General features: G+C 38.8%; 1 protein-coding gene across 3 annotated transcripts in view; it reads left to right on the top strand.

Moving 5' to 3' along the window:
• Positions 1-242: 242 nt before the first annotated feature.
• The window catches only part of LOC131067662 (phospholipid--sterol O-acyltransferase), a 156,496-nt gene continuing 141,106 nt past the window's right edge, over positions 243-15,632 (top strand). For 2 of the 3 annotated variants that reach the window (XR_009111857.2, XM_058002774.2), the window contains exon 1: positions 243-643. Coding sequence is in view for 2 of the 3 variants with exons in the window: in XM_058002774.2 (XP_057858757.2) it covers positions 431-643 (213 nt within the window). In the remaining variant the exon portion in view is untranslated. The remainder of the gene's footprint in view (positions 644-15,632) is intronic. The other variant, XM_058002772.2, reaches the window with a different exon arrangement.

Below are 15,632 nucleotides of genomic sequence, written 5' to 3' on the forward strand. Positions count from 1 at the left end.
GTTTATAAAATCTGACACCCTTTTCATGCTTAATTAATTAAAAATAATAGAACATAAAAACATTATCAAATTATATTCTAATTTGACCTTTTCATGCTTAATTAATTAAAAATAATAGAACATAAAAACAGTATCAAATTATATTCTAATTCTCAAACAAAAATCCCACATATAAACTATCTATCTTATATTCTATTATAATTCTATATTCAAGTAAAACAATTCCATAAAGCTTTCTTTCTATCATGTACAAGTGTTATCATCACGGATCAAGCCGACGCTTCGTCCAAAATCTCGAGTCAAATGTTAGAAAAGCCAGTAAAAAGTTTAGAGAATTCTGTCCCGTTTCTATTTACAGCGCCTTTCCGATTATTCGGGGAGTGAAGGGCAGCAGAGATTCAGGAGGATCGGACAGGCAGCAGCGATAATAATGAAGATGGCTATGAAAGCAGCACTAATGCTTGTACTAATAGCTAGTACTCCTAGTGAAGGAGAAACATGGGGGGATCATTATGGGAAGCTCTCAGGAGTCATAATACCAGGCTTTGCTTCAACACAGCTCAGAGCATGGGCCATGCTTGATTGCCCCTTTTCTCCCCTTGACTTCCATCCTCTCGATTCAGTCTGGCTTGACACTAGAAAGGTAGAATTATCTGCTTCTAAAAACACTTACGTTGGGATTTTTATTACTTCCACAATTTGATGCGATGCATTTGAATTATAATTTTAGCTTCATATATATGATTTTTTTTCAGATGTCAGAGTGAATTCAATGCTATGAAAATCATTAAAATGCTAGTTTACCTCCTAAGCATCATATGAATTAGCCCAAACTGAGAAAGGGTTCTTGCAAATTTCACCACTGAAAAGCATGGCGATTAAAAAGGAAAAGAAAATTAAGTATATACGTTCCACGGAAGTAGATCCAAAAGTACTTAAAAGCAGTTTAGAGAATTCGTAGAGAAATCTAAGGAGTCGCAAGAAACAGCAACATAAAACAGATTTCTGTTACGGGCTTCAGCCCCCTTAAAAAAATTTCTGTCATCATGAACTGGAGGAGAAACAGTTCCCTCGTGATCACCCATGGTGCGAGGCATGTTAAGCCGTGGATATTCAACCCCTCATATTATTTTAATATTATCAATCGTGTTCTGAAAATTAGAAAACAGAGACTACACAGCAAGAAAGATACAGAACAAAATAGCAGAAGAACTTAATACATTATTATTGATTAAACAATGCTTATTTATACAGCAGTGAAGCCAAACAACTTCCCTACAAATCTGCTAATTAGACTGACAACTAACTGCTGAATAATGACAGGTAACTGGAGAAAATAGGACAGCAAACTGAAGATGATGGACATGTAAACAACTCTTGACAACTAACCAGATCCCAGGGACAGATCTACAGTTAGAGATTGTTTCATATTGGAACTCTTTCACACATATATACAACACATAAACCATTCTGTTTGACATAGGCTGGGGTCCCATGGAGGGGGGCTTCCTAAAAAATAGAGCTTCCTAAAAAATAGAGCTGGAGCTGCTTAGATTTTTTAGGATAATTTTAAAGCTGGCGGTCCCCTGGATTTTGTTTTGCACTTCAGGTTAAAAAATTAAGCTCCTAAATTCAAGGATAACATGAACTTTGTTGTGCAGATCAACTTAAGTTTAAACTTCTAAATTTAAAATTTTAAATAAATTAGTAGTAAATAAATCTAGTTTTTCTTCTAAAGTTCATATGATTGACAAATGGCATAATATATTCCTAAGCTGGTGGGGCAATTTCTAGCCCCACCCCATTTTCACCAGCTTAAATTTTCATGCCTAAAAAGTAGGGGCTCTATTTTTTAGGAAAAGATTCCAAATAATCCCATAGCAAAAAAATAATTTTTCCATGGGACCGCCTCTTCCTTAAAAATAGAGCTTAAGCCCCCTCCATGGGACCCTTGCCTTATTCTAACACTCCCCCTTAAGGAATAACAACTTTTTTATTGATCCTTAATACATCTCTTCATATTACAAACTTGGAATTAAACATAAAACAAAACAATACATTATATAGAAGCTATTCTTTGAAAATAGTTCATAGACCAGTAAGACTTCTTCAAGTTGCTCCTAATTGCTGGTATAGTCATGCAGATATCATCCAAGTTCCCAACACCATTGGACACCATTTGCACATGAAGTGTCTCCTAACCCTCGTAAAGGTATTATGCTGAACTTCTAGATTTTCCAGATTTTCCAGATCTCCCCTGAACTATTGGACACCAATCCTCACATGCATGTCTCATAACCTTAATGAGGTATAGTTTCTTTGATCCATTAGCACCTCAGACTATTGAGCATCCATCTAGCCTCTACTGAATCTCTCCCTACCTTCAAAGTGCTGACCTCTTCAAAATAGAACATGTTCTTCCTCTTCAATGATGTCATCATCACTAACAAGTAACAACATCTGGTGGTTCCCTAACAACAGCTATATTTACTGATTCTTTAACTTTACCTTTGAGAAGATCATTTGCACGAATTTTACAATTAATTGCAGTATGACCTAATTTCTTGCAATAGTAACATTCAATGTCATTCTTACTTGACATTCTCTTTCCCATCCTTTTTTTTGAGTATAATGCAAGTTCAAGCTGAGCATCTTCTCCTGAATCTCCTGTACTCTTTTCTTCAGCTAAGAGAACTGAAATCACATCTTCTAAAGTCTGTGATGAAATTGTGCTTCCATCCTACCAAAGATAGGCCCAAGTGGGATTTTAGTGCAAATGGAGGCACTTTGTCTTCGAGGCTCATCATATTATGAATTAGTTCCCGTTTAAGTCTACCTGATACTGTTCTGTTTTAGATGTCATAAGTTGAATGTATTTTGTTCTATTTTGATGGGTGATCACGACTGAGACTACTTGGAGTATACTTGCTTCTTATAATGTATTTCTATTTTGATAAACTATAATTAATAGCAAAAAATATCACACACAAGTGTAGTTTTTTCAAATTGCAAGGAGGTCAATATGACTTTATGTAAATATTTTTAGGGCAAATGGATTAAATGACCATTGCAAATCATTAATTAATTATTTTTTTGATTTTTAATAATTGTCAACAATTGCAAAAACAATTAAATTTGGGGTTGATTTATTAAAACTTTCAAAATTTAATTCATTTTAACCCTTGGGGGAAAATCGCCCCATATTGGGATAAAAATCCCAATGATAATTCATCACATTTACACAAGAATGTCTCCAAGGAAAATCGCCATCCATCTGGAGTCAAAATTCCAACTTCATTTTGTCACTAAGCTCAAAATTTCACCTTGGGGGAAAATCGACCCCTATCTAGATAGTCATCCAAATCAAAATCCCATTAAAATTGTCACTTTGGGAAATTCATCCCATAATGGGAATAGTCATCTGCATAAAAATCCTCAAAATTTGATCATGAATAGCTCTGGTGAAAAATTGATCTGCATTAGGAGCATGAATTTCAAAGTCATTTGCACTCTAGGGGAAAAACGTGGGTCATCGAAAGGATTTCCCAACGCTTAGTCAAATTTTACCTTCCCGGGTGGAAAATCACCCTCCATCAGGAATCTGAATGGGGGAAAAAATGAGGTCCATCGGAAATCCAATGGAAATTCATATCCCATTAGGATTTTGAGTGGGGGAAATCATGGGTCATCGGAAATGTGGGGGAAAAGCACCTCCCATCAAGAATTTTGACATTTAGACCCTTAAAACATGAATTTTCATTAGGAATTTAATGATTTAACCACTCAAAATCATCTGGACACTTCAAATTTTCAACAAAACGTATCAAGACTTAGGCAAATTTACCAAAATTTGAGTGAGACAAAATGAATTTCATCGGGATAAAGTGCGAATTCAACTTGAATAACCTCCTAGGAGCGAAAAACAACCCCAAAAAGACTTTAAAACACTTGGACACCTAAATATCACCGACTCGAATGTTTAAAACACGTCTACGCTCAAAAGGTCTACACTTAGACAAAATTTAGGATCATATAAATTCTCAACCTTTACGCACTTGATCCTATACAAAATTTTCAAAACCCTAATGACAATTAGGCATGATCACATTTCAAAACTTGAGACCCGGACATTGACGCTCAAAATTGCTAGCTACACTGCCAAAACCCTAAACTAACAAGATGCAGAAAGCAAGAAAGAGGGGGTCCCCGTTTGCAATGGGGCGATGTGTGAAAAGGTTACAACGAGACTCCACACCATATAACAACCATGATTGAAAACAAACTACAAGAACTAAACCTATTGTCCAAACCATCAACAGTAAAAAAACCTTACACCAACTATTATTGCCACTTACTACTTCTACTCCTCCTTTAGACTTCTACCTCCAATCCAATAGTCCTCTTTGTGAAAGACATGTTTCAGCTTACCCTTCTTAGGGTCTTTTGCTCCTGTTGCCTGCTCTATCTGCACACGGCCACACAAATACTCCTTGATGAGTGACCACCCCTCTTGATCTTCCACCCTCTGCTCTCTATCATTGTTTGCACCCCAAACCAGGAACGGCCTTAAGGGTGGAATGAATTTTTAGTCTCGAATCCATTCACCACCTTTGGTGATGATGCCCTTGCCTATATGTGCAATTGTCAATAGGGTCTCCAATCTGTATTTCCACTCCTCTCTTACACACTCCCTCATGACCCATTTCACATCCTCTTTGGTGCACAAATCCAAGCACCAAGCAAGAAACATGGACGCCACATCCACATTAGTCTGATTTCTAAATTCGGAGCTCATGTAATCTTCACCCAGGAATTTGTAGACCATCCTTAAGAAGCAAGGATCTTCGGTCTTGAAAATGTTCCTCATTCGCTCCTTCGATATATTGCCCATGAAGGCAAATTGTTGCTTGTTTGTCCCCAGGGAGAAATTGGCTTTCATGACGCACTTAGTAAAAACCTAAGATACCGGGTTTGTGGGTTTTGGGGCCCAAATGTGAACCGGGTCCGTGTTGGGTTCTCATTGGGTTCACCATTTTCCCTGTGGGTTCGCCTTGGCGAATCCAGGGAGAACCCATAGGGAAAATGGTGAACCCTGTGAGAACCCGAGCGAACCCAAGCGAACCCACGGGCTGGGTGGGTCAAGTCACTAAAAAGTCACTTTAAATGATGATGATGAGATACCTATAGCTGATGGAGCTAGTGCGAGTGGCACTTGTTTGGGTTCAAATGATTTTGAATTTGAGCTTGGAGCAAACGATGATGATCTTGATCTAGATCCTTTTGATGATTGATGAACATTGAACTTTAAAGATAGAAGACAATTATTATTTTTAATTGTCAATTTTGTAATTGTAATGATTTTCATTCGAATCGTGAACCTGGACATATTCGAATCGTGAAACATTGATATATATTATAAGGCATATGAGTATATTACATAATATGATATTATTGAAATTCTGAACTATCAATTGAAATGGCATTTGGCATTGATCAATGATGAAGTAGCATACAATTAAATGTATTTAGATTTTTAATTTTGTATATTTCTTTATATATATATATATATATATATATATATATGTATGGACTAACCCAACCACGAACCCAAAAGGCAAATTTTTTTTCCCCGAACCCACGAACCAGGTTCGCGTCTCTGAACTTGATCTCGAACCCGAACTGGTAACTTAGGTAAAAACATAATCTTAATGCCCTACACTCTGCCACAATCTTTGCACACACCTTCCTACTATATATATATATATATATATATATATATAGATATATGTTAGTTCGTACATATATATATATATATATATATATATATATGTACGAACTAACCCAACCACAAACCCAAAAGGCAAATTTATTTTCCCCGAACCCATAAACCAGGTTCTTGTCTCCGAATCCGATCTCGAACCCGAATTGGTAACTTAGGTAAAAACATAATCTTAATGCCCTACACTTTGCCACAATCTTTGCACGCACCTTCCTACTAAACCTGAAGGTAGGGAATGATGCCAAGAATTGAGTCAGTGAGTGTTTAAATGAATGCTCACCCCCGTATCACACATATCTCTGCCAACTTCATAAATGGTAGCATCCCTCGGAGAGCCCAATGGCTGCGCTCCACTGTAGTTCATCCACCCCTTTCCATTTTAAACTTCCACATATCAATTTGAAGGACTCTTGTCCCATCCGACTATCACATGAACTCGCCTCAACAACAAAATGCAGGTTTTTGAAGTCATCCCACCACTCCTTCTAGTTGCCTTCTCTTTTATGCACCCCCAATTTGATAAGACTTTGAGATTTTGCCAAGATCTAGAGGCAATGGAAAACACAAATAAGAGAGAACAAAATAGATGATAAGAATAAACTGTATTCTATCAAGATGCAAAATGATGATCAACTGGATCATCAATCGTTGTTACATACAATGTAGATGAGCCTGCTTATATAGGCAAGGCTATATGGATATGTGAGCACACAAACATAACATGTGGCTCAATAAGAAACAAGGGTAGGTAGCAAATAGGTGTGGGTAGGTAGGAGAAACAAAAAATATTCCACATGAGGTGGATCACCCACCGAAGGTGGAATTATCACTCCACAATAAGTGGATATGATAGATAGTAACAAGATCAACACCATAAAAGGTGGAAATTCTTCTACACACACTATCCCAATGTGGCACAAACACCCAAGTGTCTCATACCCAAACTACTATTAAATGCATGTACCTAAGTAAACTTAAGTAAGGTGCAATAATATCCAAGATGAATAATTATTTACACCAACACCCCCCTTTAAGTGCAACTTAGGGGAATGCACTAAAGTCTACAATGCAACTAAGCAATGCAAGATGGGTCCCGGCTACTAGGCCATGTTAGGTACCCTTGTACAAATGCAAATGCATGCAAACCAATGCAATGAAATCTCTCACAAAGCGGGGAAAGAGAGAAAAACCCAATGGGAAAAACCCCAAAAGAGAGATGATGAAAGCACACAATGCTCCCAATGATGAAAATAAGAGACCATGAAGCCCCCCCTCAATGTCGAATCTCCTGCAAGGATGGTCCAATGATGTTGACCAAAATACCTCCCCATAAGGAAGAAAGAGAGCCAATGCTGCACCAATAATGTCAAAGTGTGACAAAACCAGGTACCAAGTCGATGATGATGAATCACTCGCTGCAACAAAATAAAGATCAGGCATGGAGACAACCTACTTTGAGCATCATTTGGATACTCATAAATGGTAGAAATACTGGTACAATCTAAGTTTCACGGGAGCCATGCACAAATGTGTACAATCTAAGTCTCAACTGAAGCCATGTACCAAGTCTCACAAGATATTCCTAATCTACGTGTACAAGAGGATTACGTCAAATAGTCAACAATGACAAGATACAAAGAGGTGTGGCACTTTACGATAGTGCTAGTACAACATTGCTCAAGCAAGAGCATACTTCTTGATAAAATATTCAAATGTGGAAACATGAAAATGATGCCACCAACAAAGAAGCCCTGTAGAATACTGCAGATGAAGATGCCTCCGAATGGAATTTCACCAAGAGATATAAATGAACAACTGACCCCCCATAAAAAGATCATGTTGGCACTTTCAAATAATGGCAAAGTGGACTTTTGATTTCAACTTTACAATTTCTCAAAATGAGATATAAGAGACTTCAACAAATACTGCTAGTGATCTAAACTGAGATCCAAGCAAAATACAAGTACCAAATAGGCCAAAAATGACCAAATACTGAAAGTACAATATCCACTCAAAATCACTGCAACCTAATGGCATATTATGAAATTAGACAAAAAATTATGCACTTTCAAAAAAAAATGACACCTGAAAAGGAGTCCATATGAGCCCGAACGAAGCCTTCAAAGTTGAAAAAATCGTTTTTTCATGATTTCATAAAAACCTGTATCCGGAAATCAGAAAACTCCTGCACGACTGTACAGATCACGAAATTCTACCCCAAAACAAAAAAAATTGCTTGAAAAAAGGAGTCCGAATGAGTGAGATATCACTATTTGAAAATTGCCTGCAAAATTATAATTTCTGGAAAATTTCCGCCGCAGCTTCAGATTTCAAATGCCTCTAGATTTGGCCTCCGAAGTCTGATTTGGATGAAACAAAAGACAAATCTGACTTTCTTGGACCTCCTCAATCCAATGGTAACCTCAGATTTGACCCATCAAGCTTCAATAATAACCTGCAATAGAAAGATCCAAAATACAAAACCCCAAATAGTATCAAATTTCTCTCAATTGGCAAACCAATGACACTCTAATGGCTCTGATACCATGTGAGATTTTGCCAAGATCTAGAGGCAATGGAAAGCACAAATAAGAGAGAACAAAATAGATGATAAGAATAAACTGTATTCTATCAAGATGCAAAATGTGATCAATTGGATCATCAATCGTTGTTACATACAAATTACAATGTAGATGAGCTTGCTTATATAGGCAAGGCTATATGGATATGTGAGCACACAAACATAACATGTGGCTCAATAAGAAACAAGGGTAGGAAAGAAATAGGTGTGGGTAGGTAGGAGAAACAATAAAATATTCCACATGAGGTGGATCACCCACCGAAGGTGGAATTATCACTCCACAATCAGTGGATATGATAGAGTAGTAACAAGATCAACACCATAAAAGGTGGAAATTCTCCTACACACACTATCCCAATGTGGCACAAACACCCAAGTGTCTCATACCCAAACTACTATTAAATGCATGTACCTAAGTAAACTTAAGTAAGGTGTAATAATATCCAAGATGAATAATTATTTACACCAACAAAGACATCTGCCTACTTCTTCCCCTCTCTCTTAATATGAGAGACTTTAAAATTCGAAAATTGCCTTAATTCGGAGACAATGAGCTTAACATACTTGTCCATCTATTAAGATTGTGCTTCTCCCTTGGCAATTGAGTTTACAATCACTTGGGAGTCGCCTTCAAGGTGGAGGTGACTAACAGATTGTCGAGAAGCCAATTTGATTGCAAGGATTGCTGCTTGAGCTTCCGTCGCATTGTTTGTTCCATCTTCAAACTTTTGTGCACTAACTGTAAGGATATTGCCCCTATCATGCCTTGCCACACATCTGGCACCCGATGGACTTGGGTTGCCGTTGGAGGCACCATCGAAGTTAATCTTGATTCACCCTTTATTCGGCCTTTGCCACTCCACTTCTCCATCAGATTGCTTTTATGGATCATCCTAATGAGGCCCATTAACAGGCCTGGATTTGAGAAGAGGCCATTGTGACTAGATTATCTTGTCCTCCAAATTGAATGGGTATTTTTGGAAATTGTGATTTAAGGTATAGCATTAATTGTTTATGAAGTCGCATTCTCCAACCTCACCCACAAACATTTCAAGTCTTCTTCTCACCCTTGGAAAATACGTCTATTTCTTTCTTTCCAAATCTCCTAGATTAGAATCGAAGGAGCAACATCCCATATGCTAGAGTAAACTGATTTGTTTTGAACCAAGTTCCAACTCTGAAATAAGTTACTCAATGGGGAAGGAAAAGGGGTATGCTAGTTAAGTTTTTGTAATAGAAATCTCCAACATTGATTAGTAAATTCACAATTTAACAGTAGATGATCAAGAGTATCTTCAGCCTCTTTACACAAAGACTTCTGGAAGTCTCATGAAAGCCTAATCTACTCAATCTTTCACTAGTCAAAATTCTTCTTTTTAATGCCAACCACGTGAAGGTACCTGCTTTATGAAGGCAACTTTTATTCCAACAATCTGGCTGGCCAATTGTTATCCACCATTTCATTTTCCAGCAACCTGTATCCTATTTTCGTTGAGTACTTCTTGTGACCATTTCACACATCGCCCCATTAGAATGGGGACCCCCTCTTTTTCGCTTTTGTTTTGCTTGTTCTTCTCTCTGCTTTTAGGGTTTTGAGTGAGTTGTCTGTTTGGACTAGGGCTAAACTTTAGGGGTTTCTTTTGATGTTATTCAAGCTGAGTCCAGTCGAATTTTGGAAAGTTGTTAAGTGTCCTCCCGAAGAATTGAGACAATTGAAGTAAGGTAAGCCTTTCAGGGGAGTCAAATAGGTCTTAGGTTAGGTCTAATCAGGGTTTTTAGGGTAAAATCCAATTTTGACCAAGTGTTAGCATTTTTGAAGGTGAAATTGTGTGTTCTTGCCTAGGTGAGTTTTGATCAAATTTTTGAAGCAAGATGATGCCTGAAACAGACAATTCGCTCCTAACCCCCAGAGAGGGCCCAGGGCGAAATTTATCCAGATTACAATTTCTTGTTTTGATGAACTTGCTAACTGGTTCCTGACCTTGAAAATGACCTGACTTTGCCTTGTGAAGCTGTTGGAGACTTAAATTTGAAGCAGTTTGGCCAAAAGGGGTGAAATCGCTCCTGACCCTCAATGAAGGCCCAGGGTGAAAATGTTGTTTAAGTCATATTTGTCACTGACTTTTCTAAATTGCTTTGTGCAGGGTCTCCTGGAAGGATGATTGAACGTGACTTGATGCTTTGGACGGTTTGGAGACGTGAAAGATGGTGAATTTTGGAAACTAAGGAAAAAATCGCTACGGACCCTCAGAGAGGGCCCACAGCGAGATTTTGATTTCCTTCATTTTGCAATAAAAAGAGACCAAGTTTTGATCATAGATGGAAAATAAATGACTTTCCCCACCCGCCTGAGGAAGTTTTGGCTAGAAATAATGAAGGATCTTGTTGAAAACAGAAAAATTGCTCCTGACCCTCAGAGAGGGCCCACAACGAGAAATCTTATAAGGGTCATTACAGGCCTTATTTGGTCAATTTGAGAGGTCAAGGCATGATGAAGGATAGAATGAACATAATGAAGTATCCAGACTTGATCAAAGATGATGAAGTGAGGGAGTTTTGCCCAGGAAAGAAAAAATCGCTCCTGACCCTCAGAGAGGGCCCACAGCGATTTTCTTTGTGTGCACATTTTTGGACCTACCTTGGACATGAATTTTTATTCGTAACAAAGAACAAGATGATATCTTCCTTGGCAAAGTGATTTTTAGACGAAAAGTGAAGCATTTTGGTCCAGGTAGCAAAAAATCGCTACGGACCCTCAGAGAGGGCCCAAAGCGAGATTTTCAAATATGCATTATTCTTACAAGATCAAAGTGATTTTATGATTGGAAGGGACGAAGGAAAGCATGTTCTATCCGTTGAATATAATTTGGAGGATCAACACGAGAGGAAATCAACCCAAAATGAAAAAGTCGCTCCTGACCCTCATTGAAGGCCCACAGCGAGAAATCGCTCCGTACCCTCATAGAGGGCCCACAGCGAGAAACCTAATATGGGGACTTTTCATCCAAGTTTGAGGAAGGCTAAGGCTAGGCATGGGTTAGAAACGATGTTTGAAAAGCCTTGAAGTGAAAAGAAATCGTTGAGAATCAATATTTTGAAGGCAATTACAAAAATCGCTACGGACCCTTAGAGAGGGCCCATAGCGATTTTCCAGTTTTCTCTCCTTGGTTTGAAGAATTGAGATGAAATCTTGCTTGGACAGGAGGAGAACGTGATGTGTTATGGCTTGGAGGTGATTTGAAGATTAAAAGATGAAGGAATTTGCCTAGAACCAAAAAATCGCTCCGGACCCTCACTGAAGGCCCACAGCGAGATTTTCAAAAAATGTATGTTTTCTTCAAAATGGTGCTAAGGCAAGGTTTGGACAAGGAGAAAAGACCTCCACGAGCAGGATGAATATTATTTTGCATTTAAAACTTGATGATTTTGGTTAGAAAATGAAAAATCGCTCCTGACCCTTAGTGAAGGCCCACAGCGAAAAATCGCTCCGGACCCTCAGAGAGGGCCCATAGCGATATTGTTGAAAATCCTCGTTTTACCTTACAACAACAAAGCGAATTTGGTTGGAGTGGATTAAGGGAAGGCATTGCCAAATGATGAATGAAGTTTTAATGAAAAATGATGAAGAATCAAGCCTAAATTGCAAAAATCGCTATGGACCCTCAGAGAGGGTCCACAGCGAGAAACTTCAAAATCACGCCTTTTCTCCAAAATTGGATTGAGCTAAGTTTGCAATTCAGTGAAAGGACCTAGTTGAAATGTCTTGAAGAAATTTTGGAGGTAGAAAAGTGCTAAATTTGAGCAAGAAATGAAAAATCGCTCCTGACCCTCAGAGAGGGGCCAGGGCAAAATCCTCAGGAAGTTTCATTAAGCCTTGTTTTAAAAATTAATATTCTCCAAATTGCATTAGATCGCCAAAATTGCTAATTTTGAGGCATTTGAAAAAATTAAAATTAAATTGGCATTAAATAAAAGACATTTTGGCATTTAATAAATTAATTTTAAGCCTTAAAAAATCGAACTTCTATCTTGGAGGCATTTAAAATTAATTTTTATTGAATTAAAATTAAATATAAAGCGCTTAAGGCCTTATTTTCATTTATTTTGCCAAGTCGGCCCCCCTTTTTTGGAATTTTATTCATTTTTTAACCTCTTTTTGCCAAGTCGGCCTAGAGGGAGCAAAGGGGTGAGCGCTCTATATATTGGAGGTGTTTTTTTTTCACAATTCAAATCATTCAATCATTGCTTCAAGTGCGAATTTGGAAGGCTAATTGAAGGTGCGAAATCTGGTTTGCTTGGAGCGAATTTATTTCAAGTGTTGGAGACCAGAAGGAAGTGGAGTTGATTCTTGTGGAGGCTAAATGAGGCACATTTTATCCAAGGGAGAGCTTTGATCTACATTTTGCTTAGTGAAATTCGTCTTTTTTTGCATCATTTCTTAGAGTTTAATACTCAAGGGAGGTATGGCGAAATCATCTTGACACCATTGTTGAAGATTTGAATTTTGAACTTTTGTTTTGAAAATTCTAAGTTTGGCATAGTTAATTAGGAAATGATAACTCAAGATTTATCATGAAGTTTCCTAATTAAAATCTTAAATCTTCCTTTCTACTCTATATTTCTACGCTTCAAGATATATTACTAATTGTGAAATGTTGTGTAGGTGTCAAGATGGCGACTCCAAAGGCGGGAGCATCTACTAGTCGCCCGACTCTCATGAAGGAAGATCAGAAGAACGAAGAATTGGAGACTAGGATCGTGTCCAAATGGAGTAATATCGGAGATACCAACTTGGGAAACTTCAGTGTGAAGAAGTTTCAAGAGGTCCCCTACATTGGCAAGCCATCACCTATTGCGAAGAAGATAATTGAAAGTGGCATCATCAAGGCGGCCGGTTTCCCCCCAGCAGTCCAGTGTTATGAGCTGATGATCGAGTGTGCTCGCCATTATGACTCACAATCAAGATCGATCGTATCCAAGGAAGGAAACACTTTAGCTTACCTTTCAGAGGAGGCTATAAGCGAAGCTCTTCATCTTCCAGAGCATAATGATATGATAAACAAAAGCCTGGAAGGAGCCAGGTCAATATATGAAGATGATCCTGACACCTGTTTGAACCTCATCAACAAGAATTGGTTGCTCAAAAGTTGTCCTCGCCTGAACAAGATTCCCAATACACCGCATAGGATTGATTTCCAGGAGGAGTACAAAGATTTGATAACTTTGCTCAATCGAGTTACGGGGGCTCCCCAAGCCTTCTACTTCGAGAAATGGATGTTCTACTTCATTCAAGTGATTGTCCAAGGGAAAGGAATGATTCATTGGGCCAAAATTATTAGCAATAGCTTGGATGTGCAGTTGAGAAGACTAAGGCCTACCAAGTCGTTCCACATGATCTCATATGTCATATATGCCTTGATCAGGAGTTTTGAGTATGCAGGGCTACCTCACAGAGGAGTGATCGGAAGAGGACCCGGAGAAGTGAGAGTTTGTGACTCTTATGTTCATTTGCATCATCCACCTGGAAGTGACTACAAGTTAGTCAATGATACTTTCACGATGAACATCACTAGGATATTGCAAGGCGGGATTCACAATCGACTATCTCTGGATGCACAAGAGCTTGTGAAGAGGTATGGTGCATGGTTCATCCAGTTTCAAAAGTTTACATATATCAGAGTTCAGGGGTGTCCTTCGCCTCCCTACATGTTGCCGAGGTATCCGACAGATAGGATAGTGCTACTTGAGATAACCAGGCAGTTGGTAGCTTGTGCAAAGGGGTCCAGACACAAGCATGGAAATGGAATTCCCGTACCTATCATATTGGGGAATTCAATTGAGGTATGTCCTAATACTCAAGCTTCAGAGGATGCAGAGAAGGAATTAGCCTTGTATTCATTCACCTTCTTTGCCCCACGGGAGAATTTTGATCCTTATGGTTATATGGAGGAGATAGTTGCTAGGAAGTACGAACATGAGTTTCAGGTGGAAGACTTTTGGATGAATCTCTCAAGTGATTTAGAAGTGAAAAGAAAGATGCATTCCAGATTACCTTTAGATTTCATCAGGAAATGCAAAGTTTATAGAGTAGCCGATCAAGCTCAGGACAATGGCAGACATCTCCAGTCATCCTATGACAAAGAAGATAAGAGAGTGAAGATAGATTGGAGCGAGCCTGAGATTTTGGACTTGAGAGCTTTGATGGCTCCAGTTTTGTCATGCACTCGCAGATGGGTGGATGTACAACATCAGAAGTTAAGAGAGCAGAACGTACCAATGACTTTTACTTTGGAGGAAAGACAAGAGGAAGGAGGAGCAAGCGTAAGTGAAGACAATTCTCATCCTAGAGGCGCAAAGAGGAAAGAAAGACTTGAGAAAAGAGAATCCTCCAAGAAGAAGCAAGAGGCCAATCGAGATCGCCCATCAGGCACATCTTCTCGACATGGAAAGAAGGCAAGTCAAGCTGAAGGTCAAGAGAAGGTGGTACCTGAGATTGATGAATCTATGGAATCCATGGTACAGAATGATAAGCCAGAGAAGGGACAAACACCTCAACATTCATCAAGTCAACCTCTACAAATTGATGAGCTACAAGAGGACCAGGGAAATGATGATGAAGCGACATCTCCTCCCTGAGAAGATGAACCACTTCCTAAAGAAATACAAGTGAAAGAGACAAGATCCGCCATTCCAGATTGGTTGATGGAGAGACTGACAAGGGTGGTTGTGATTGAAGAAGAAGAGGATGTGATTGACTTAGAGAGCCTTATAGGAAATTCTCAAGAGGTAACGGAGAAGAAGAAGGCCACCAAGATGTCCAAGGTGATTAGAGATGAGACAGGATCCAGGAAATTGCAGATAGCTACACCAGTAGTGGACAAGTATGAAGGTGAAATTCTTGCAGATGAGTATGATGTAGAAACATTTGAGCTTGGTCCACTCACTACTGAACAGGCAATGGATGAGGCAACCGATTCATTTGAAACACTTAAGGGCAAACTTAGAGAAGAAATGGAAAAGAATAGGAAGCTTGAGAGAGAGGTCGGTGCTTGGAGAGGCTATTTTAGTCATCTCAATCAGCCCTTGAGACGTCAGGATCCAGCTGTATCTCCTGTGCAAGCACTTCCCCTTGAATCAGTCGGCGAGGCAGAAAGAGTCAAGAGCTTGGTTCAGCTTATGAGCTCTTGGATTGACAAATCCCACACGGTAGCTGTTGAATTTACAACAAGAATGATGAAGACAATCCACCGAGCTATCCAGGTCCTTGAGATC

Source organism: Cryptomeria japonica, chromosome 11 (genome assembly GCF_030272615.1).
Source record: "Cryptomeria japonica chromosome 11, Sugi_1.0, whole genome shotgun sequence".
NCBI classification, from domain to species: Eukaryota; Viridiplantae; Streptophyta; class Pinopsida; order Cupressales; family Cupressaceae; genus Cryptomeria; species Cryptomeria japonica.